Consider the following 24,662-nt stretch of genomic DNA (forward strand, 5'->3'; position numbering starts at 1 on the left):
GACAGTATCTCTCCTTTTTTTTTCCAGTGCTGGGAAAATTGGACAGCCACATGCAGAAGAATGAAACTCGACCATTCTCTAACACCATACACAAAGATAAACTCAAAATGGATAAAAGACCTCAATGTGAGACAGGAATCCATCAAAATCCTAGAGGAGAACATAGGCAGTAACCTCTTTGACATCGGCCACAGCAACTTCTTTCAAGATACATCTCCAAAGGCTAGTGAAACAAAAGCAAAAATGAACTTTTGGGACTTCATCAAGATAAAAAAGCTTCTGCACAGCAAAGGAAACAGTCAACAAAACAAAGAGGCAACCCACAGAATGGGAGAAGATATTTGCAAATGACACTACAGATAAAGGGCTGGTATCCAAGATCTATAAAGAACTTCTCAAACTCAACACCCAAAAAACAAATAATCAAGTCCATAAATGGGCAGAAGACATGAACAGACACTTCTCTGAAGAAGACATACAAATGGCTAACAGACACATGAGAAAGTGTTCATCATCATTAGCCATCAGGGAAATTCAAATCAAAACCACATTGAGAGACCACCTTACACCAGTCAGAATGGCAAAAATTGACAAGGCAAGAAACAACAAATGTTGGAGAGGTTGTGGAGAAAGGGGAACCCTCTTACACTGTTGGTGGGAATGCAAGTTGGTACAGCCACTTTGGAAAACAGTGTGGAGGTGCCTCAAAAAATTAAAAATAGAGCTACGCTATGGCCCAGCAATTACACTCCTGGGTATTTACCCCAAAGACACAGATGTAGTGAAAAGAAGGGCCATAAGCACCCCAATGTTCATAGCAGCAATGTCCACAATAGCCAAACTGTGGAAAGAGCCGAGATGCCCTTCAACAGATGAATGGATAAAGAAGATGTGGTCCATTTATACAATGGATTACTCAACCATCAGAAAGGATGAATACCCAACTTTTACATCAACATGGATGGGACTGGAGGAGATTATGCTAAGTGAAATAAGTCAAGCAGAGAAAGTCAATTATCATATGGTTTCACTTATTTGTGGAACATAAGGAATAGCATGGAGGACACTAGGAGAAGGAAGGGAAAAATTAAGGGGGGGAATCGGAGGGAGAGATGAACCATGAGAGACTATGGACTCTGAGAAACAAACAGGGTTTTAGAGGGGAGGGGAGAGGGGGGATGGGTTAGCCCGGTGATGGGTATTAAGGAGGGCACGTACTGCATGGAGCACTGGGTGTTATACGAAAACAATGGATCGTGGATCACCACATCAAAAACTAATGATGTATTGTATGGTGACTAGCATAACATAATAAAATAAAATAAAATAAAATAATAAAAAAATAAAAAGATTAGGGGACCCACAAGCGTGCCCAAGTGATTTTTTGCAAAGGTGCAAAATTATGTAGTGGAGACCAAAGAGTCTTCAACAAGCGGTGCTGGGACAGTTGGCCATCTGGAGGCCGAAAGTAAAACCTGCGCCTCAATCTCAGATCGTGTATAAAAATTAACTCAAAGCAGATCACAGACTTAAATGTAAAAGGAAAAACTAAAATTTTTAGGGAAAAAATAGGAGAAAAATATTCAAGACCTAGAAATAGAAAGAGTCCCTACAGTGGACACCAAAAAGCATAATCCGTAAAAGAAAAGAAATGATAAATTAGACCCATCAAAATTTAAAACTTTTGCTCTGTGAAAGACTCTGTTGCAAGAATGAAAAGACATGCCTACAGACTGATAGAAAATATTTACCCACCATGTATCCAACAAAGAAGTCCTCCCTAGAATGTATAAAGAACTCTCAAAACTGAACAGAAAAATCAGCCAGTCAATGAGAAAATGGGCAGAACTGGACAGACATTTCACCTAAGAGAGTATAAATATACACAGATGGCAAATGAAAAGATAGTCAACATCATTAAACATCAAAAAAATACAAACTGAAACCATAATAACAGGTCATTACACCCTTATCAGAAGAGCTAAAATTAAAAAAAAAAAAAAAGTTGTGACAACATAAATGTTGGTATGATGCAAAGAAACTGGGGTACTCAAACATTGCTGGTGGGAATGCAGAATGGTACGGCCACTCTAAAAACCAGCTTGGCAGTTCCTCACAAAACTAAACATGCAAATACTGTAAGACCCAGCAACTGCACTCTTGGGCGTCTATCCCAGACAAATGGAAACCTGTCCATGAATGTTCATAGCAGCTCTATTTGTAATAGCTATGACTGGAATAATCCAGATACTCTTTATTAAGCGAATGGTTAAACAAAAGGTAGACATCTATATCTTGGAATGCTATTCAGCAACAGAAATGAATAGACTTTTAATATACAACAACTTGATGAATTTTGAGAGAATTTTGCTGAGGGAAAAAAGCCAATTCCAAGCTTATATGCTGTATGATTCCATCTACATCACATTCTTGAAAGGACAAGATGTTCCCATGAGGGGAAACTGGGTAAAGGGGACAAGGGAAACTCTCTGTATTATTTCTTACAACTGAATGGGGCTCTCTAATTATCTCAAAATAAAAAGAATAGATTAAAAAACAACATGTTTTCTTATTCTTCATTCTTCCTTTCTTAAAAGAAAGGAGAAATAAAGGAAAGAGATACCCCACAAATCTCCACCCATGCACAATCAGCCTTCTAAGAAAATCAAATTAGAATTCTCACATCATCTGCTAGCATTACTGCCTTTCTTCCCCTCGGTGCTCTAGAGAGAGAGATGAGGCAAGTGTTGAACTGTATCTTTCTGTATCTTCCAACCTCTCAAAACCACCACTCAATACCTGTGTCCAAGGCAAAGTTTTGTGGGCTGGAAAAGAAGGCCATTATGGAAGAACCTCATAAAGGCCCCATACCACGCGTCACCCCTACCCCCATCCCACACATACTTGTACCCCACTCCCCCCCATCCCCGCCCCGCCAAGGACACATCTCAGAAGCCAGGACTCATATCAAGCTCAGAGACAATGATTTTTTTTTTTCCAGAAAAAAAACCAAGTTCTTCACTGAAGCCATGCTAACTTGAGAGGTTTATATATCTAACATAGATTAAAAACTCTCATTTTAACTCTAGTCCTTTCTGGGGCCATTAGGCATGGCCCCTGTTCCACATGACCAAGCATTATAGCAAACCAAAAACTCAAAACACCATCACAGAAAAGAGCATACACTGTGTGTTCCTCAAAAACAGTACTTACAGAGGTGACAGAAAAATCATACAGAATATACTTCTTTTCAGCATCTAGAAGAGAAAGATAGAGGAGTACCCATTATTATAGGAAGCAGAGGAGCTGTGCGGTCATGCTTTTCTCTTCTTTTTCTCTGCCTACCGAGGTTCTGCCCCTTTTTGCCAAACCTCCACCAAGTTTCCTGGGCCACTTCAACCAACACTCACTGCTTCGCCCTCCAAACTCCCATGGCACTCTGTGGTACCATTTTGCTGGCATTTAAAACATTGTGACTTGCACTTATAGTCATCCACATGTATATTGGATCTATCCTGCTGGACCAGGAGTTCCTCAGGGGCAATGCCTAATGCCTACGTCTTATTCATCTTCATATCCTCTGCCTACAGTGCAATAATAAATATCCAATAAATGCTAATTCTACAGAGGGCAGGGTTTTTTTTATAATCACAGACCATAAGCTTATGTCAGTTACTTCTACGGGAATCTTACAGTGGAAAAGCATTCTATACAAATTAGATACTTCCCCCTCAATAGTAACCAAAGCAGTATTTTACAAATCTATTAACAAAAATGTATTATTTGGTATTGGTAATGATACCCAAAGAAGAGAGTAATTAAACTAAACCCAATAGTGTCTGTTGCTTTGGTAGTCAATAACATACGAGTTGCTCATCTGAAGTCTATTTTAATGCGTTGTGCTTGGCTAACCAAACTTCCAGAATAAATTGATTCTAAGCTTACAGAAATCAGCACCGACGATAATAGGGTTAGTGCCATACTGGACAGCCTGCAATGACTAGTTTCCACTGAGAACCCTAGGGAGGGGGTCACAGGGAAGCCTACCTTTAGATACACCATCATCCCAGTACAGCTCGCCCTTTGCCTCTCTCTTGTAGTCCAAGGCAACAATGAGTCCCAGGGAATTCTTTCGACTGTAAAAAAGCAACTCTCAGTTTCAGAGAATGAAGAAAGCTTAGAACTTTGTTCAACTAGCCCCTTTCATGCCTCAGGATGAACTCAGATGAACTCAGAGTTGAACTCAGAGTTGACCCCAGAAATAGAGTAGATATTGACATCCTTTGGAAACATGGATATTGGGTGTAGATAGACAGCAGAGGTTGGTAATGAATGACCATAAGAAGAATGATAGAAGGAGGCAGTTCCTGCCAAAGACTGGGTTTGTGATACTAGTAACAATCAGCACTTACTGGGCGCTTACCATGTGCCAGCCATTCTTCTAAGTGTCCTATATACAGCAAGTCATGTCTATTATTCCATTTAACCTGCCTTATGACACTAAAAAGTCCAACTATTGTCATCCCCAGTTTGCTCATGCTAAGCAGCAACACAGAGAGGACGTTGCCCATGGCAACACATGGTAGTGATAGAGCTGGGGTCTCTACCTGAACATTCTGGCTCTTGACCTTGGAAGCTATGTTCACTTCCATGTGATAACTCTTACCTCTTATTTAACTTGAATTCTCTCATGCCCAAGAAAATCTATTTGAAGACAGTTTCTGGTCATAGGGAAATCCTCACAAATGATTATTTTGACTGTTCTTAAAATCTGATTCAATTCCCAAGTGAAAGACTCTAGAAATGTGAAGGAGCTGAGGCCACCTTATGCTAAATGAACATGAAGGTACCACTTTGGGGCTGACCTTGAAAGTAGGGGAGAGAGATTCCTGACTGGAGATGTTTTCCCTTGACTTAACCACTTTTAGTGTCCATTTGCCTGTCCCATAACACCCTCCCTTGGAACGCCAGGGCAGTCACACCTTAGAAGAATGAGGAGTTTACCTGGCCTCTGTGGTTATGTTGGGTTGTTGGATGGGAAATATGAAGCCCCCTCGGAGGTGAAGTCCTATCCTATCGAGTGGCAGCAGCATCTCCACCGATTGTTTCCTCCACTGGATGGCTACCCCCTAACCAACAAAAGGATAACAGAGCAGATAAGGGACCACTGAACTAGGAGCGACTGTGCAGATCATTCTGGTTCAGTTGCCTCATTTAAAATATGTCAGTCAGAGCAAGACAAATGCTGTATAATTTCACCCATATGTGGAATTTAAGAAACAAAACAGATGAACATAGGGGTAAAAAAGAGAGAGGCAAACCATAAAACAGACTCTTAACCACAGAGAACACACTGAGGGTTGCTGGAGGGGAGGTGGTGGGGGGATGGGTTAAATGGACGATGGGCATTAAGGAGGGCACTTGTGATGAGCACCGGGTGTTGTACCTAAGTGATGAATCACTAAATTCTACTCCTGAAACTAACATACTATATTGTAACTAACTGGAATTTAAATAAAAACTTGAAAAAAAAAAAAAAAAGAAAGAAAAGCAGGACCCCCAAAAGCAAAGGGTTGCCCAAGGCATAATCGAAATAGCAGATCTGAGACTCCAACCTGCCTATTTCTTTGAATTACACCGTGTGGTGATTCTTCCACAACTGGGCTTTCATTCACTAGGGTATCCCATACTAAGGCCAATAACTAGCCCTCATAGCTGCACAGTAGCCAGGCTGATACAATGAAAATTCCCCTAAACCTACCCCAGTTATGCAAATTATTTCATAGTACACCTAGAAAGGCCTTCCTTACAGAAAAGTACCCTCTATCAACCAAATGTAAAATGTTGCGCTATTATCCTACCCCAAGCTCCCAGGACTCCTGCCTTAGAATTGCCCTCTGCTCGAGGCTGGTCTCTGACCCAAGCAGGGCTGCCTTACTTACTGTCTCATAGTCGTACCAGATGGCGTCCGGTATGTAGGCTTTCACTTGGTCCACACCCTAGGGAAACACAAATATTGAACAACATCAGCATGCCGCTTACAGTTTCCACAACACCTCATGTGTGGTTGCACGTGCTCATCTGAACAATCCTGAGAGGTGGTTAGGACCATCCCATTCTACAGGTATAAATACAGATACTCAGAAAAGTTGGGCAGTTTACCCAAAGCACAGCTGTGCCTAGGAATTAAGTTTCGAGGCTCCTGAACTTTCTAAGAGAAGCAGAGAAAGTTCGTTCACCAAGCTACTTGCGTAATCTGACATGTGGGAGGAGACTGAAACAGCCAGGCCTCTAAGGAGAGCCTTCCAGCAGTCCCACTGCTGCTCGCAGCACCTGCCAAGAGATGGGACTTCGACGTGCGTACACTGGCGATCTCCCATGTTTATAAAGTGATCAGCCGCATCCCGATCCCTTTCCCACACTTCCCCACTCGCACTTTGGGAGGGTACATGTGGTCCTTCATATCTGGTCTCCAGAGTAACGCCCTCCCCCTTGCCCAGACCTCCCTCCCTGCTCCTCTCTTACCTCTTCTCTTTTCCCAGCCCAACCCCAAGAGCACATGTCCTCTGGTCAAAAGGAAGCACAGAGAGATAGCCAGCCCAAACTCACAAGGCATTTAAAGCCTCTCAATCCATGGTCATATGCTTAAGAAAACAAGTTTTAAGGTAATTTTGCAAAACAGAAATTGTTTTGCTTGGTGGGGCAGTGGGACCAAGAATTACTACTTTTCTAATTCCCAAACTTTCATGATCTCTCTCTCTCTCATTCATATTTATATTTTTTTAAAAGATTTTGTTTATTTATTTGAGAGAGAGAGAATGAGAAAAAGATAGAAAGTATGAGCAGGGTGAGGGGCAGAGGGAGAAGCAGGCTCTCCACTGAGTAGGGAGCCCAATGTGGGGCTCGATCCCATGGGATCATGACCTGAGCTGAAGGCAGACACTTAACGACTGAGCCACCCAGGCGCTCCATATTTATATTCATATTCATATTCATATTCATATTCATATTTAAATGCAGCCATAGACACTCCAGACTCAGCTTATTCAGCTATAGAGCCACGAGGACAAGTGAGATATTCTATGCCATTGTCCAGATTAGAAACACACCTCATACAAAACAGGTGTGATGAGCAGTCCAGGCCCCCACAAGAACTGCTCGTGCACATCCCAAGTGGCTGGGTCCTGGTAGAACCTGGAAAACAGAGAAGGCAGGTGAAGCTTCCAGTACTGGGCAACCACACATTAGGTGGCAACAAGATCCAAACTAACCTTGTTACCACTAACAAGGCAACTGAAATGAACGATCTGAAAGGGATTCTTTGTGGGTCAGGAAACTCACTCATGGACCAGGGGTCTCGCTACGGTGTCCCCCCGCGTGTGAGCTCGGTAGAAAAGAGTGTAGAGGTAGGGCAGCAGGGTGTATCGGATGTTCAGATAATATCTGGAAGAATTCACCAACAGAGAGTGTTTACCAAAGGCAGCAGGATCCTGGTCCTAGAAGAAAATGAAGCAAATATGAGATATTTCCATTGTGTTTTAAAAGTGTGTTCCCTTATGATAAGAAGCTTTCCCAGATGAAAGTAGCTTGTTCTCCAACTTGGAAGATATCAAAGCATTTCCAAAACTAAGAGGATCTTGGTACGGTTTCTTGATTTTATAGATGAAAAAACAGTATCAAAAATTACATGACTCTCCCAATGTAAACTGCAAGCAGGTGACAGAGTTTAAATTTGACACGTGTCTTCTGATCCCAGTCTATGGTAGCCTCAAGGGTGATAAAGAAGTCCACAGAGGGGGGCGCCTGGGCGGCGCAGTCGGTTAAACATCAGACTTTTGGTTTGGGCTCTGGTCATGCTCTCAGGGTCATGAGATCAAGTCCCGCGTTGGGCTCTGCACTCAGTGCAGCGTCTGCTTGGGATTCTCTCTCCTTCTTCCTCTGCCCCTCTCACACACGCTTCCCCCCACCCACCCTCTCTCGAAATAAATAAATTAATTAAAAAAAAAAAAGCCCAGGAGGTTGCCATGGAGATAAAGGGGCTACAGTGACCCCTACTCCCTTCTTAGCTGATCTAATTTGTTATATATTGAGGCTTCTCATAATACTTCATTTGGCTAATAATAATAATAGCAGTAAGTTGTACAACCAGTAAAAAGAATTTGAATTTGAAACCCACTGCCTTAGGCTGCATTGCCTACCACCATAATCTATATTCCATCTTTTCCTTTCCATGCAATTTTATGAATTTGCAATTTTAAAATATACATCTAGTTTTGTCTGTAATGTTTTCACCATTGATATTTGTTCTCTTTTCTCTACCCCAAAGACAGTGACCTCTATTTTTTCTTCAATATACAATGTGCAAAAAAATCATGACTTTATCCAAGAGCAAAGAAAGAACCCTTTAGAAGGGAAATCTAATTTCCTTAGGACCCAGAAACAGAACTTTTCCATTAATGATGGGGCTCATTTTGTTCATTTTCCTTGTAATTTGTAAGATGTGAAAGATAATGTATGTCATACTGAGATCTGTCATCCTGTACTCTATTACTGGGACTGAATTTTAGAGAAAATTACTTAAATTTATTCCTTTCTTTTGTTCCTAAAGATGCTCATTTCCTCCCTTCAAAAGGAATAGAAAGTAGAGTGGTCTACTCCAGGAGACCACTCTATGCCCCCAGTGTAGGGCTCATGAAAACCCTGAGGCCAAACACCAATGAAAATAACACTCCACATCCTTCATAACTCGGGTCTCCAACCAAGAATGTGTAGAGCTGCACTGTCCACTCTGGTGGCCACATACCACGGACGCTTTTGAACGCTTGAGATGTAGTTAGTAAGACTGAGGAACTGAACTTTTAATTTTACATGACTTTAGTTAATTTAAATATAATCCTAAAAACTGAATATTTTTAAAGAATTATTTTTTAAATAAAATGAAAACTAAAAATAAAGTATTTTTAAATAAAAGATTTTTCCATTAAATATAACTTTATTGTTTTGGTTTATTACACTCCGACTGCTGAAAATTTAGCATCCAAACTGAGATCTGCTGTAAGTGTAAAATGCACTTGAATTTTGAAGACTTAAAAAAAAAAAAAAGAATATAAAATATCTCATTGATCATATTTTGTATTAAACAGGTTGAAATGATGATGTTATGGACATACTGAGTTACACAAAATATATTTAAAATGATTGTTTCTGTTTCTTTTTACTTTTTAAATCTACATTTAAATTTAATGTGTGGCTCTCATTATCATTCTACTGTATAGCACTCATGGAGGGACAGGAAAACAAGCACTGTAACTGTGCAGCCTAAGTGGTCTGAGTGCTCTTATCTACCTAACTCCTTCCAGGCCATCTCAAGAGGAAGGCAACCTGCCAAACCTGCTCCCAGCCACCTGCTTAGAAGTTCAGAAATAACTCAACTCTCTCCAGATCGCAAATGGCTAGGACAGTCTGGGGATAAAATACTTTGATGATTTGGCTGTGAACCTTTCCCAAGTTAGAGACAAAGTCAAGACGGCAGCTAAAATGATCATCAGTAAGTTACCTTGTTGAGCCTATTAAGAGCTAACCTACTCAATTTTGAAACACTTTTAGTGCAGATTACTTCATTAAAATAAAGGGCATTCCTTATTATTTGCTCCTGCCATTGTCCCAGACATCTCCTTAAGAGGGGCTCTGAGCCCACTTCTATATACTTACCCATCAAAAACATGATTTTGGATAGGAAAGGACAAAAGAGTGAAAAGTAGTGAGGAGGGCAGGGTCTCGCAAATCGTTCATAGAAAGATAGAATGTTGTAACAAACACGGTTTCCTATTTTAATTGAAATAAATTTGGCTCCTGCACAAAAACACACTCAATCTCTCCTCCTCAAAAAACTATTCTGTTTAATAGTGCACTTCACTTATGCTACAGGATGAGCAGGATTGGGAAAAGATAATGAAAGATCATCCCTTCAGCTGGGAAAACTCAGGAGCTCCATCCTAACCCAGCAAGGAGGCCAGCGGCCGCGTCAGACCAGAGACTCCCTTCTCTGGGCTTTGCTCTTTTTTTGCATTCATACTTGGCTGCTGAAGTCAGAGGTGAGGTCATGAGAGGTCCAGCTGCTGGGGCCAGATGGCATAGGTCATAGGTGACAGAGGGCAGGGCAAGCTGGCTGAGCGAGCTCCTTAAAAGCATTCTATTCTTAGCAACTGGGGGTTTGGATTAAATCACTTTTCAACGCAAGAGTGGGGAGAGGAACAGGAAGAGAGGAGGATAGGAAGCAGGCCAATGCTAAATGCTTTTGATCCTCTCCCTGTGAGCCTTACCGATTATCAGTAGGTAAAAAAAATCTTCAGATCACTGGCCTGCCACTCCCTAAACCATCCCTCCTTGCTCCTCCATATCTAGAAGTGGTTTCCCTTTACTGTCTGAGGTAAAATACCAGTGGACTCCAACTGTCCCATCTTATACAGGTGGTAACAGAAGTAAGTGATAGCAGCACCATAGAAAGTCTAACAACCCTTCTCACCTTCATTGGTGAATTAAGAAAATCAATATAAATCAATATAAAATACAATAAAATCATTCAATATGTACATACTTGCCATGCACCCTTATCCCAATACTCTGCTCTTTGGGTCTATGGCCCAAAATTTATCTATTCTCCTTCTGCACTAATGGCCAACTTGTAGGATTTTTTTTTTTCAATCCTTTTTGAGAACAAGTAGATTAGAGAATCCAAGAAGTTTCCATTGCTTTTCTTGGGGACCTTACCCTGAACCCAGGCCCATTGTGATTCCTTGATAGTGGATAAAATGCTCCAAGCTGCATCCATCTTGTGCAGAGCTCCTCTGTGACATTTTTTGTGTAACCACAGATGTTGGCACCTACCTGGAGAATTAGCACATATACAAACACAGTGGTCAGTGATAGTTGGGAAAGCATTGACTGTATACCTATGTAGTAAGGGGGAAAAAAATCTTACTTCCACCATTCCATGCTTACAGAGGTCCCAGGCTTTCAGAATCAGCCCCCAGCCAAATGTAAGAAATTAGCAAATGTACACGATGAATCAGCTGACAAGAACTCATTTCAATGTTCAATTCCCAATTTCATACTTTGCTATTCACTGATGCTTTGTTAATGGAATTTTCTGTGATGCTAACATATTTTACTTATGGTGTCTCTGTGCTAACTTCAAAGATTCCATGGATGCCTACCCAATGATAAAATTTTACCATTCTATCTATCTTCAAAAGACAGTTCATGCCACATATAAAAATGGATTTTCTAATACATACCACAGGGAGACATAAATGCCCCTTGGTTTTTAACACCTCAAAGACTAGCAAAGGAAATAATGCCAAAGGACAAAAGGTTAAGGTTCCTTGGTTGAGAGTAAAACTCACCATGGGGATACCAAATAGGTTGAACTCAAGGATACTAGGGATGGACCATCGGAGGTCATCCCATGTGGCCGAATTTTCCCCCAACCAATGCGCAGCATATTTGCCAGATCCAGCAAAAGTAGAGCGGGATAAGATGAAGCTACTTTTATTGGGGAAGATATTCTCCATGGCCCTGAAAAGGAATACAATCGATTGAATGTGAAGTGAGCTGTGAACGTCTAGGACTCACCTGTACCCAAGGGGAGCAATGGGCATTCCAACCAAACAGAAAAAAACATCAGGGCTTCATAAACTAGGTGAGCAAACTAGTTTAGCATTTTTTATTATTTTATTTAAATTCAGTTAATCAATATATAGTGTATCATTAGTTTCAGATGTTTAGTTATTCATCAGTTGCATAAAACACCCAGTGCTCATTACATCATGTTCTTAATGCCCATCACCCAGTTTAGCATTTTAAGAGCTTCTTTCCCACTTCTGAATAAGGTTTCAGACTTCATATAAGACAGTCCAAACATCTACAGTCCAGTCCCCCAAGAAATGTCTCTACGCTCCTGTCCTCTTGATTATGCTCTTTCTCTTGTTGGATTGGTTGTGTTCCGGCCCTTTTGGTCAACGATACATTGGAGCCATGTCTTGAGTTCTTGACCTCATCTTCTCCCTCTAGACAAAGCTTTTCCAATGTCCCTTGTTTCCATGTCTTGCTGCCCCTTTATAATCAATCCTGTTTAGCACAACGCCAGCTCAGGTTGGAACTCTTAGCCTCTGCTGGCCCTATAAGAACAGTTTGTACACCAGCTGGGTTCTAGGCAGCTGGGTTCCTCTAAAGCTTCAGAACTTATTATTAGCAATTTTCAATGTTAGGAAATCTTAATCTATGCAAAATAACATTAATTTTAATGAATAAGTCTCAAAAGATAACATATGATACTCTTTATGAAGTTAAATGCAATTAAAATATAAAATATTATTTTCATTGTACTACATACAAAATATCATATATCAAATAAGACTCTATAAAAGAGAGAGCAAAGGGATTGAAAACATGGAATTCAGAAAGATAATTACTTCAGGATGGAGGGGAACAAGAGGTGGGGTAACAACATGAGATGTAAGAGATGTGAGTTGCAAGTTATTTTCCTAGCTTTTATCCTGAATACTCTTTTGCATAGGCACCTTCCTGAAATGCCTCTCCCTCCCTTCTCCTTCCATGCTAAGCAGTTCATACCTTCCTTTAGTGATCTGAAATTAAACAAAATCACAAATATGGTATGCTGATACCTGACCCACAATCGCTGCAAGTCCTTCTATCTTCCCTTTCAGTACATGGTCTGAGACAAGTGTATCACCAGGCCCTGGGCAGTTCCTCACAGACACTGTCCCAGCCACCAATGCTCCCCAACTTCATATTCCTGAGTACTACCTTATGGTGAATCTATAAATGCAAAATGATTTATAATGGCAAAAGGGAGAAAATTCTGAAATAGAAGATGGGTTTAAAAGAGTGAAGTCCTCCATTTTGACGATTTAATGACCAAAAAAGAAAGGTAGCATAGAGAAGAACACTCACTCTTCACCTCCTACCCTCATGTCTACTTTGATCTTGACAAGCAGGTGCTTTGCCTTTGTTAGCACTGGCTAGAGGGTTTATGGCACTCTGTAATCATCCACCATGAAAGAAACACATTCAGGTTGTACAGAGTGAAACCAAAACGGGGATAAAGTTATCTGAGGTTAAAGGTTTATCTAGAGGCAGGCCTTTATGGTACCACAGATTAGATAAGTCTGTGTTTTCCAGAGCAGAGGAACAATCTTATTCAGAGGTCCTCAAGTCTCTCTTTTCTGTCCCTCAGGTCTGGAAGGCTTATCATCTGTCCCGATCTCTGAAGGGATCTTGTCTTTCTACTTTCAGCTTAGAGGGAGCAGTTCCTTCTTGGGGTAGACCAGTAACCACTGCCCCCAAACGATACTTCCAGGAAGGCTGAGCCAAATACTCATCAGATCTATGGCTTAAATGCTGCTGATGCTCAGATCCCACTGAACAAAAAACATATTTGTTTTTTCACCACTCTGCCTCCTATCCAAAGGCCAAGTTCCACTTATCCCCACTGTTCTCGGGGGACTTAGGTCATTCTGCCTGATCCAGAGAACTTAGAAGGGCACTTACCTTCTCCATTATAGTTATCTTTTAACTATTAATCACAGCTATTAGAATATATTAACCACCCCCTCATGGTCTTACAGCACTTTTATTACACGGTGACACTAGCAATGAAGCAATTTGCAAGTCTCTTTCCCTCTTCCTGCCCATCCTTTCTCACCCCCGGCATGTAGCCACTCTCCCTCCCACCTTCTGTTCTTAGATAGAACCATCTTAGAGTCGAAATAGATCAGAACAAGAAGGAACTGTGGGAAACATTAATCCAAGCCTCTCATTTCAAAGGTGAGATAACTGAGCTTTATTCTTCTAGCTTATTTCCCAGGAAAGGAAGAGTGAGAGAGACAGAGGTCATAAAAGAGAGGATAACAAAATCAGAAATGTGTGTCCTTCTTCTTGAAGCTTCTTTTATGGAGATCAAAACTTTTGCATTTATTGGACAAGGACTCTCTCTCTCACCTGGGCAATCCCACATAATACTAAGTCAGGAGGGCAAAACGGTGCTGGAGAACAAAACAGGGGCAGTTGCTGCCTCTGATTCTCCAGGCCCCCTGCAGGCCCTTCCTGATGTCTCTTCCTCAGGCCAGGCAGCTGTGCAACACAGGTACATACACTATTCCTCAGGCTAAAGTTACAGGGGTGACTTTTCCCTCAAAAAACTTGCAGTCCAGCAAGAAAAAAAAAGGGGGGGTTATCTAAACGTTATAATACAAGATTTTTGCATATTGAGCATATTGTAATACAAACAAAGGTAACACAAAAAAAGGGAAATAATCTTTTCCTAGAACTGACAGGAAGGTTTCTAGAAACATCTGAAAAGAGGCTTTAAAGATAAGCATTTGTTTGCAGACAGGAGAACTGAGAGGGAGCCTGGGGAAGGCAGGGGGGAGAGAAGCCAGGAGGGTGTGGTGTGGGTAGCCTGCCAGGTAGACAAGGGACATTCGGGCAAACTTGAATTTCATTTAAACAATGGATCATTTTTAGTATAAGTGTGTCCACTACAAGTTTAACTGGGTCCTATATTTTTATTTGCCAAATCAGGCAATCCTAGTGTGGTTCGGTAACAGGACCTAAGCAAGGGCTGGCTTCCAACTCAGGGCTCTAAATACCTCGCACATTACTGCCTACCAGTATTTAATGAAGTCCCTTAGTCACAAGCCAATCAAAACTAATCTCATACAGGCACCAAGGGGCTCTATGAGAAGAGCTCTTAAGTATCCTCTAAGATCTGAGTTGTACATCCTTAGAACCACAAAATATATTTGAAAAACATACTTATGGAAGATACGAAAACCCTCCGCCTCCCACCTCCCCCAGAAGGGAATTAGGGCGAAAACCAAGTGCTTACGAGTGTGTTGCTTTTGCCATGGAGTAGCCATACAAGCTGTGGACATCATAGTGAAGGCCCCACTGAAATTCTACATCCATGCAGAGGGTTCTTGCAAAAAGCAAGCGGTCCAGAATCCCTGTGGGGAAACAGCCATTAGTGACGCACTTCCCAGTCAATCAGCTCTAACAAAATAACCACCCAGTTGTTCCCTTCCCAGTTACTGCACCTTCCCACTCAATCTCCACCTGACAAAATCCTTTCCAGTTTTAAACTCTATCCTAAATGCTACATCCTACCTGGGACCCACACCAAGCCCCTCTCTGAGATAGATCATTAAAATTAAGGTGCATTCCCTCGGAGCTCATAAAACATGGTGCTGAGTGGAGACAACTGGAAAATGAGCGGAGAGCAACGGGAAGTCGGCCTGAGATGAAATGTAAATAAAGCACCACATTTCTCTACACATATTTGATCAAGAAGAATTGAGTGTGTAAGGAACGGAGATGAGGGGCAGTGGGAGAGATGTACTTTCATTCTTCCATTATAAGCATTCAACCCGTTAGGCTTTTTTTTTTTTTTTTTAAGAAATGAGATATGACATTTGGGTGGTTTCATGAATAAGAACTCAGATCCTGCTTCTAGAATCACCATTGTCTGACTGTTATTTTCCCTTTTCATGCCGAAAATGCTCAACATTTTCTGCTTTGTAGCCTCGAATCTCCTTCTTCCCTTTTCTTCTTGTGAACCAATAACGGGGCGGGGCGCCATATCAGCTCTCCTTCATGAGGCCTTGCCATGGACATAGAGCCTCAGTATGAAGCACAGTTCCAGAAAGTAATGGAACCAGGAAACCCTGACATTGACTTTTTCCCACTAGCCCAACAGAATCTCACCAGCCCAACTTAATCAGAAATTAAGTTGAATGATAAAACATGAAATTTATATTTTTGGCATAGCTCGGTTTGTGGAATGAGACTCACAACCACTTTAATGATAAGAAAAAAACGCTAAAATTGTCCCAGGGTCAAAGGTAATTTATGTAATTCTTTATCACGCTAATGTGAACTGTCCAATCCTGAAAAGGTGAGAAGCAGAGCAGCTACGAGGTGGTGGCTAGTCATAGGTAGGCAGACAAAAATGCTGGGAGCTGGGGAGTGAGGTGCTTGCCAGAAGCAGGCAGAAGGGGATGAGATTGCAGTTTTCCATAGAAAAAACAAAAAACAAAAACTTAGCTCTCGCTAAGAAGATTAAGAGATTAAAAGAGAAACATAATAAACTGATCTGCAGTGGAAAAAAAATCGGGAGGGGGTCATAGACTGAGCAGAGAAGAATGAGGAATAAGCAGACAAGCAAACAGCAGATTTTGCAAGAGGTTAAATGGTTTGAAGCCAAGATCCCTCCTAAAAAAGTTCTCCACTCCTTCAGTGACCAAAAGGAGCTAAAGAAACAGGTCAACCATAGTCCAGGGTGCAAGTGAAGTGGACAAACCAGAATCAACTGGCAGAGACTAGCCAGATCCTCACCAAGGCTGTGTTCTCTTCCTGGCAGAGTTAAGATTATATTTCACACTTTCGCTGGAGGTTGAACTGAGAATACGTGATTGGATTCTGAGCAAAGAAATGTGAGCAAATTGTATACGCCCCACTTCTAGGCCTGCCAATAAAACTTCTCTACCGTCCCTCTCCTTCACCCAGGAAGCTGGAAACAAAGGATTCTGAGATGGGAGAACCAAGCAATGGAAGTAACTAGATCCCTGAGCCACTGCTTGGATGAGAGCCACACATCTCACGCTGCAGTATGAGCAAAAAATAAACTTTTATTGTGTTAATCCACAGCATAATCTATTTGGTACTGTTTCACACACATACATACTTTCAAAATCAGGACTGGAAAATCTGGTTTCACACACATACATACTTTCAAAATCAGGACTGGAAAATCTGGTTTCACACACATACATACTTTCAAAATCAGGACTGGAAAATCTGACTAAGAATGAGACTTAAAAATAAGAAGGATCTAAAAGGAACCACGGATGCTTTAAATTGTGGCTGATGAGCTAAAAAAAAAAAAAGTTCACAAAATTACAGAGTTCCTTCAGTGGAAGGTAGTTTCTACCTTAAAGTATTCTGGTATTCTCACAAAGTTGAAAACTGAACCATTTGTCGGAGGGGTTTGGAGACCACGAAGAGGATGGGAGGATGCAGAGCCCCTTGAGGGAGGCGTGTGTCCACCACACACTCGCCCTCGGGTTCCGGCGGCCAGAAGGTGGCCAGAGGCCATGGGTGCAGCAAGGCCTCGGGTAGGGGAGTGGCCAGGGTGCCCGCAGGCCCCTTGCACTGGGAACTGGGACTGTTCTCAGCCACGCGGAGTGCTGCTGAGCTTGCTCTAAGCGTATCTCCAGACAACTTACGGGGAGTGAAAGGAGGAAAGTTGAAGGTGTTCGCTTCACACCCGCGATCAGAACCTTGGAGAAAGCTGGATACTTCATCCATTTCCTTCAAAGACACAAGATGGACAAAGGGAAGTGTTACCGATGTAGGGTTAGTCGTCTGGCAAGGTTTACTCAACTGGAAGCCCCTCTTACTAATTGACTTTGGGATCTTGAGGAATCTTCCTAAATTTTCTTGACCTCTGTTTCATCTTTCGGACTGCGTTGTGTCTAAGGTGCCCTCCAGCCAGAAATGGTATCAGTCACATTTTACCTTTTATACATTGATTTCAATTAGCTAATTAAACGATACCATTCCAAAGGCTAATTCTTACCTTATGAATAATGTGAGTTTTATTGTTGCTGTTAATGTTTCAGTGCTGTTCGAAAGAACCTAAGACAGAGGAATATTTCTGTTTTATACTTTCCCCTGTCTTTTATTCCACTCAGTGAGGGACAAGAAGATATAACAGAGACCAAATCTGTCTCTTTAAAATGGATTAAAAATAGGTGATGCCTAATCTTGCTAACAGAGATAATTTTCCAAATTTCAAAGAAATATCTCCACCTGCTATCCCCACCTAAAAAATGAAAAGGGTTCATTAAATCATTCTCTGACTAACTTTAAATTTTAATGGATCGGTGTGACAACCTCTCATAAAACAGTATCTTTAAGTTGAAAGACAGTTAAGGGAGGTAGAAGCTGAGGCCATGGGAAACTAAAGGACTTTCTCAAAAAAGAAATAATCAGTTGGTAGCAGATCCAGAATTAAAATCTGGGGTTTTGAGGTGGTCTATTTTCCTGCATATAAGCTCCGCATTAAGTAAAAGGATTTTAAATACCACTATGTCAAGAAAACTATTTTATTACAGATCAGGGTCAAAGCTCATTCTCAAATCTTGGACTATCCATTTCCAAAAGAAGTTTGATTCTGGCATAACAACTTACAATCCACACTCCATCAAACTCGAGAGTTTTATGAAATTCACTGAACTGCTCTGTCCACCACTGAGTGCAAGTCGGATTACTATAATCAGGAAAGACCGTCCATCCAGGGTATCCCTAGGGAACAAAGAAGAAGGCGGGGGCAGTGGGTGTGCCTGAGGACCTCGGACGCACTCATTGCCGCTATCGCTTCTGCCACCAGGAGCCCCAGACATCTTAACATTTCAGAATCAAAACTTCCCCCCAAACTAAATAGTAAACTAGATGCAAGGAACCAAAAGAAGAAAAAAGGAAAGGAAAAACAGCCATAAATACATGAGAAGCCATCAGATGTCTTCTTTCAATGAAAACACAATAACAAAATTTCATGATGTCAGACCAGCTGGGAGAACAGTCTAAAAACACTCATCCATCTAACTGGGTAAGATTTTAGGAGAGAATGACTAGATTCACTCAATGTGTTAATTAAAGGTCATTTAAACCTGCTTTGAAGAATGATGTTTATAAACGATACGTTTGGTTTGGTAGAGAAACAATCTGTTTTAAACGGTGAGATGAATTTTGTGCTTCTTACTCAGGTCCAGTATTTCTTATCCTCTCTTCTCTTCCTAATCTATTCCTACCGATGTAGCTTTTAACATTTTCCAGAAATAGTGCAAAGATAGAAATTACAGCCAAATTATTGAAAACTCTGAATTGATAGAGGATATAAGCTTTTGTGCTTACATTCTTGTTTATTTTCCCAACAAACTCATAGGTTGTCATTTAGGACCTTATGCTCAGGCAATATAATTAATATATATCTTACATATGTTAATATATATTATGTGTTATATATATTACATATATTTTATGTTAATATTTATTTATATATTATAAAATACATATAATGTGAATATGCAGAGACTTCCTAAAACTCAAGATGGGAGCTGAAAATTCTCAGTTTAAATGGGTTGAACTCCTGGTCTCTTGTGTTAGGTGATAGGGCACCAAATAATAACTAGAGGTAATTTTGGACTCAGGAAATAGGCAATGGGGTAAAGAAGTCACCCATAGCAACACTCTATCTAGAGTAGGCCCAGCAAACTTCATTACAACCAAATATCTTTAGTTTTATTAATTTATTTGTTTGTTTATTTTAGAGAGAGAGAGAGTGAGAGTATGAGTGGGGGTGGGAGAAGAGGCAGAGGGAGAGGGAGAGAGAGAATCTTAAGCAGGCTTCAGGCCCCGTGCAGAGTCCGACATAGGGCTCAATCTCACAACCCTGAGATCATGACCTAAATCGAACGCTTAAACACCTGAGCCTCCAGGCACCACCCAAATACCTTTATAATAAACCTCCAGCCACCCCCAAGACTACTACCTCTGCCAACAGTTCAGATCAAATGTTTGTGTTATTTCTTGGTCAATGGAGGCAACTAATTAAATTCTTGTAATTATATGCAAATTACCAATTGTATACCACTCAAATATGAGTACTACTGAAATGACTCACAGGTCTGGATAATCTACTTTTTAGATAATCAAAATCATGTTTATGTGACCACGGGCTCTGATTTTGTACTTACATATGAATATCGGTCTGATATTATAGAAATTCACTTCAAACAAAACAATAAAATCAAAGCATTGGTTTGGGGAAGGAAGGAAACTACTATTTCATAGAAGGTTAGACTCAATGCAAAAGAAAGTAAATAGAATTAAGTATTGTAAACAAAGTCAATGATAGGAATTAAGTGAGCAGTTAAGGGGGGATTAAGGGGACATTGATAACCCTGAAAAGACAGTTTTGAAAATTAAACCGTCTAGGAGCAACACAACTTGCAGCCACATAAGCTCTCAGATTAAGTATCAGTTTTAGTAAATCTCACATAATCCAGTCAGCTAGGGCTGACCCTATATGTAACTGGAATAGAAAGTTGCCTCCACGATTTGATGTAAAGTACTCTGGAAATAGGCTTCTAATCAGCCTACTCCAATGCCTGAATAAAGGCTGGGCTCTGTTAAGTCTCATGTAAAATAAAAGTACATTAGCTGAGACAGGTTTCACATTAGACTGTGAGCATCCTACTACATTATTGTAGCCGAATGTATTGTCTTGGGAAAGAGAAAGAAATTGAGAGGCAGGAGGACTTTAAGAATAAATGAATTTTCTTCTTATAATACATTGCTTCTCAAATATCTGTAGTACAGAAAGTCAGGGGCTAGCTTTTTAGAGACTAGGTATTAATTTTTCCCACCACAAAAAAAGAAATGATAATTATGTGATATGGTAGAAGTGCTCTCGCCACAATTTGCAATATACAAGTGTATCAAATCAACATGCTGTAAACCTGAAATTTACACAATGTCATATGTCAAATATATTTCAATTTTAAAAATCCTTCAGAATTTTAATCATTTTACTATTACATCTACTGTTTTAAAAATAATAATAAAGGAAGCCTCTAAAGCATGAAAACAGTGATGATACTACAACGTGCCTTCTACTCACTTTCATTAATAAAAGTACAAACTTCCCCAAATGACTAATTTATTGATTTCCTTGCAAAATTACCTGCCCAACGACAAAGCCATTGTCCCCCAAGATCCATACTCTCTTTTTCCTTCCATTCACGTAGGGCTGATAGTCAGAGTTATTTAAGATGCCAGGATTCTAATAAATAAATATAACAAATATTATTTTTGTCAATTTCTTTTGCACCTTGAAAGGGAAAACGAGGCAACAGACTTGTTTGAACATACCATAATGATTACATATTTCAGTCCTTGCTTACGTAAGTCGTTGGTAAAATTTGAGAGATCAGGGAAGGCTCGTTGATCAATAGTGAAATCCTTATTTCCATCCATGTAGTCTATGTCAGAGTACTGGACATCCTGAAAGATAGTGCCAGCCAGTTAGAACCTAGGAAATATCACCGTGCTGACGGAAAGTATCATAGCCCTGGTTCTTGCTCACTAAAACTGAAGCTATATTTTTCTTTCTTTCTTCCTTCCTTCCTTTTCTTCCTTCCTTCCTTCCTTCCTTCCTTCCTTCCTTCCTTCCTTCCTTTCTTCCTTCCTTCCTTCCTTCCTTCCTTCCTTCCTTCCTTTCTTTCTTTCTTCTTTTCTTTCTTTCTTTTTAAGATTCTATTCATTTGAGAGAGAGAGAGAGCGCGAGCAGGGGGGAGAGGCAGACGGAGAAGGAAAAGCAGGCTCCCCGCTGAGCAGGGAGCCAGATGTGGGACTTGACCCCAGGACCCTGAGATCAGGACCTGAGCCAAAGGCAGATGCTTAACTGACTGAGCCACCCAGGTGCCCCTGAAGCCATATTTCTTAATGACCCTTGAACTTCCAGGACTTGGCTACCTCCTAGAAATAAATAAGGCCCTTCTGAAAGACGCGGGCTCTCTCAGGTTGCAGTTTTATGTCTTTGTCCTGACCGATGCATGTCATGAGGCTTTGGGAGGAACTTGAGGGTAGGGACTGTGCCTTGTTCATCCCTGAAACTTTTTTTTTAAATATTTTATTTATTTATTTGTCAGAGAGAGAGAGAGAGCACAAGCAGGGAGAGCGGCAGGCAGCAGGAGAACAGGCTCCCCACTGAGCAAGGAGCCTGATGCGGGACTCGGTCCCAGAACTCTGGGATCATGACCTGAGCCGAAGGCAGATGCTTAACCAACTGAGCCACCCAGGTGTCCCCATCCCTGCAACTTGAGAGCCTGGATGCTTGACATAAAACAGGTGCTCTTCAAATGTCTATTTGGGTGAGTATATTAGTAATGTTGTAACCATGTGCTAAGTTGGACCCTAAACATTAAGCTAGACTATATCATTAGAGGAGAAAACAGTCTTCTTGCTCTCTAAAACTTCTAGAACAATAACTCACAAAGATAAACGACAAAGGGGCAGAGCTTTAATTCACCAAAGTCTCATACATAGTTTATTTTAGTGTTTGCATACCAATCTGTGAGGAGCAGGTGTTATTCTTAGTGAGAAGACTGAAATGTGAAGGGTTTGAGTGACATGTCCCAAGGTCATACGCAGGGGTGGGTGGGGCCGACTGCAGCTTTTGTGATAGGCCCTTTGAATCCAGCTGCTCTTTTTTTCCAAACTGCCACAACTTCAAGGACATCTGAAGGTCTTCTAAGAATGTGTTCCTCATGTAGTTAAGTGTTCCTCATGTGTCTTAGAAAGTTCTAGCTTCCAGGCCTGCAGGGAAATGTGGCTGGTGGCCTGGTGCCAACGCAGCACATCTGTTCTAACGCTGGGCAGTCAGTCGATACCCAATGCCTCCTCACACGTGGTGGGAAAGATCCAATCCGTGGAAGGAAAGCTCATTTGTTCCTGAATCAGCAGCACTTCAGAAAAGCCCTTCACATCAGAGGTACGAGCATAGATTGAAACCAATACCACATGGAGTAAAAGAACCATTTTTGAATCCTGGTCCTGCCATTTAGCTAGCTTTAGTGACCTTAGAAAAGTTACTAACTATGCAGTGTGTTTCCATTATCTCATTTACAAAATACCAATAAATGACATTTAACCATGGTTGTGAAAGCACCTTATAAAATAATAACCATGTGGCAAGATTTGGCCTGATTCCTCCTGGAATTGAGTGCTTGAAGGTATCAGATTTGGGAGCATTTTAATGAAACACATGATCAATTTCCTCTAGACACCGTAACACCACACCAGGCATGTTTTCTCACAGGAGAAATTCATCTCCCTGCCTGCTCTCCTTGCTGCCCTGAGAGGGCATTGTTAAGTCCTGAGATCAGGCCAAAGTCATTTCCACCTGCACATTCTTCCTTCGCATGCTAACCAAATATATGCTTGCGACACAGTTCCAAAGATCTAGCCCCAAATAAACTGTTTTGATAACTTCATTAAAGGCATTCTACATCTCCTGGAGGAACTTATCAAGTAGTCTTCACTTAATAATTATCTATTTACCAGTGGGCATGGAACATCATAAATACTTGGCAACCACTGAACTTTCAAAATTAGAGTCTGCTAGATCTGGAAGGAGTGTTCAAGGTCGCTATGAGAAACTCACTTACTGTGAGTCATTTTTACAATCATCAGCTCTTGTTAACCATATCACCCCAGGTGCTGCTTTCTTTCATAAAATAACAGCTAACTTTGATGGAGCTCATCCAATGTGCTGCCTGCCTTCCGTGCATAGTGTAAGGCATTCCTCACTACCAGTCCACCAAAGGAAGCCTTGCGTTCTCATTTTATAAAGGGAGAAACTAAGACTCAGAGGTGCTAATTAACCAGCCCAACACTGAGAGAGCTAGGAAGAAGTAAAGCTAAAATTCAAAACCATATCCACCCAACTCCATAAACTGCTGTTTCCATGATGACACAGGTAATTTAGCATGCAAATTTCTCACACTAGGTGTGCCTGTTTGTCTACGTATGTATGTATGTATGTATGTGTCTATCCACCTAGCTCTCTCTGTATTTCTTCCTAATACATTGAATTAGATGCAAAAACTAAAAGATAGGAAATGGTGCCTTACACAAGTTAAGAGAAGTTCCGACTTACATAAGGGATCCCAGCTACAAGATTTCGGTTCACAACCTCCTTCAATCCATTGATGCCACCATAGTTCCTGCGACTAAGCTGGAACCCAAGACTCCAGTAGGGAGGCAGCAATGGTCGTCCAATGAGCTGAAAAAATAAATATAGACATGTCTAAGTATTTAAAAACTACTGTTTTGAGCACCATGTCTGTACAGAAAACACTTTCCATTTCCATTTATAATTTCCATTTCCATTTATATTTCCATTCCATTTCTGTTCAAGCAAAGCCCATACCTCCAGGTATTCCTGAATCACTTGTTCTGGAGTATTTCCCAGGAATACATAAAAGTCAAGGATGCCCCCAATCGTGCGGTAAGTGATCGCAGGAGCAGGCTGCAGGGTGACCTCTGAAAGGATTAAAATGAGGGTTATTAGAATTTTGTGGTTCCAAATATACTTTTCTCTAGAATGTGAATACCTGAGCTATGCAAAACAATCTCAGTCTCATTTTGCAAGAGATGAAAGCCACACAAAAAATTCTTTTCTTTAGATTGCTGACGTTTATAATATTAAGTGAGTAAAACACTAATGAAGAATTGATTTTTTTAAGAGAAAGCCGAACCAATTCTATTTTTTTCTTATTATAATTTTATTTTTTTATTTTAATTCAATTAAGAACCAATTCTATTTTAATCTGGCTATATAACAATACAAATGTCTGGAATTTGTGAATGATTTAAAGTAATGGAAAAGTTTTAAAAACCTTATTAGATGAGTTTAATTATAATTTACAAATAAAAATAAAAACAAGCCTTTATTAAGGCACTGTTAGTCCAGAAGCTTGAGGGAGAAGATTCTGGAGTAGGGAAGGAATGAGCTA

At 40.7% G+C, this 24,662-nt stretch overlaps 1 protein-coding gene across 1 annotated transcript in view; it reads right to left on the minus strand.

Annotated features, from left to right (window-relative positions):
* The window catches only part of MGAM2 (maltase-glucoamylase 2 (putative)), an 81,572-nt gene that overhangs the window by 38,598 nt on the left and 18,312 nt on the right, over nt 1–24,662 (minus strand). Inside the window, exons 8-22 of the mRNA XM_032401283.1 lie at nt 24,077–24,189; nt 23,804–23,929; nt 21,016–21,147; nt 20,828–20,926; nt 18,274–18,387; nt 17,307–17,391; nt 14,912–15,029; nt 11,406–11,577; nt 10,771–10,887; nt 7,342–7,496; nt 7,110–7,194; nt 5,943–5,999; nt 5,005–5,129; nt 4,048–4,136; nt 3,214–3,257 (exon numbers count right to left, since the gene is read on the minus strand). Of these exons, the coding sequence (XP_032257174.1) occupies nt 3,214–3,257; nt 4,048–4,136; nt 5,005–5,129; nt 5,943–5,999; nt 7,110–7,194; nt 7,342–7,496; nt 10,771–10,887; nt 11,406–11,577; nt 14,912–15,029; nt 17,307–17,391; nt 18,274–18,387; nt 20,828–20,926; nt 21,016–21,147; nt 23,804–23,929; nt 24,077–24,189 (1,631 nt within the window). The remainder of the gene's footprint in view (nt 1–3,213; nt 3,258–4,047; nt 4,137–5,004; nt 5,130–5,942; nt 6,000–7,109; nt 7,195–7,341; nt 7,497–10,770; nt 10,888–11,405; nt 11,578–14,911; nt 15,030–17,306; nt 17,392–18,273; nt 18,388–20,827; nt 20,927–21,015; nt 21,148–23,803; nt 23,930–24,076; nt 24,190–24,662) is intronic.

Source organism: Phoca vitulina, unplaced genomic scaffold, assembly GCF_004348235.1.
Source record: "Phoca vitulina isolate PV1807 unplaced genomic scaffold, GSC_HSeal_1.0 scaffold4, whole genome shotgun sequence".
Taxonomy (NCBI): domain Eukaryota; kingdom Metazoa; phylum Chordata; class Mammalia; order Carnivora; family Phocidae; genus Phoca; species Phoca vitulina.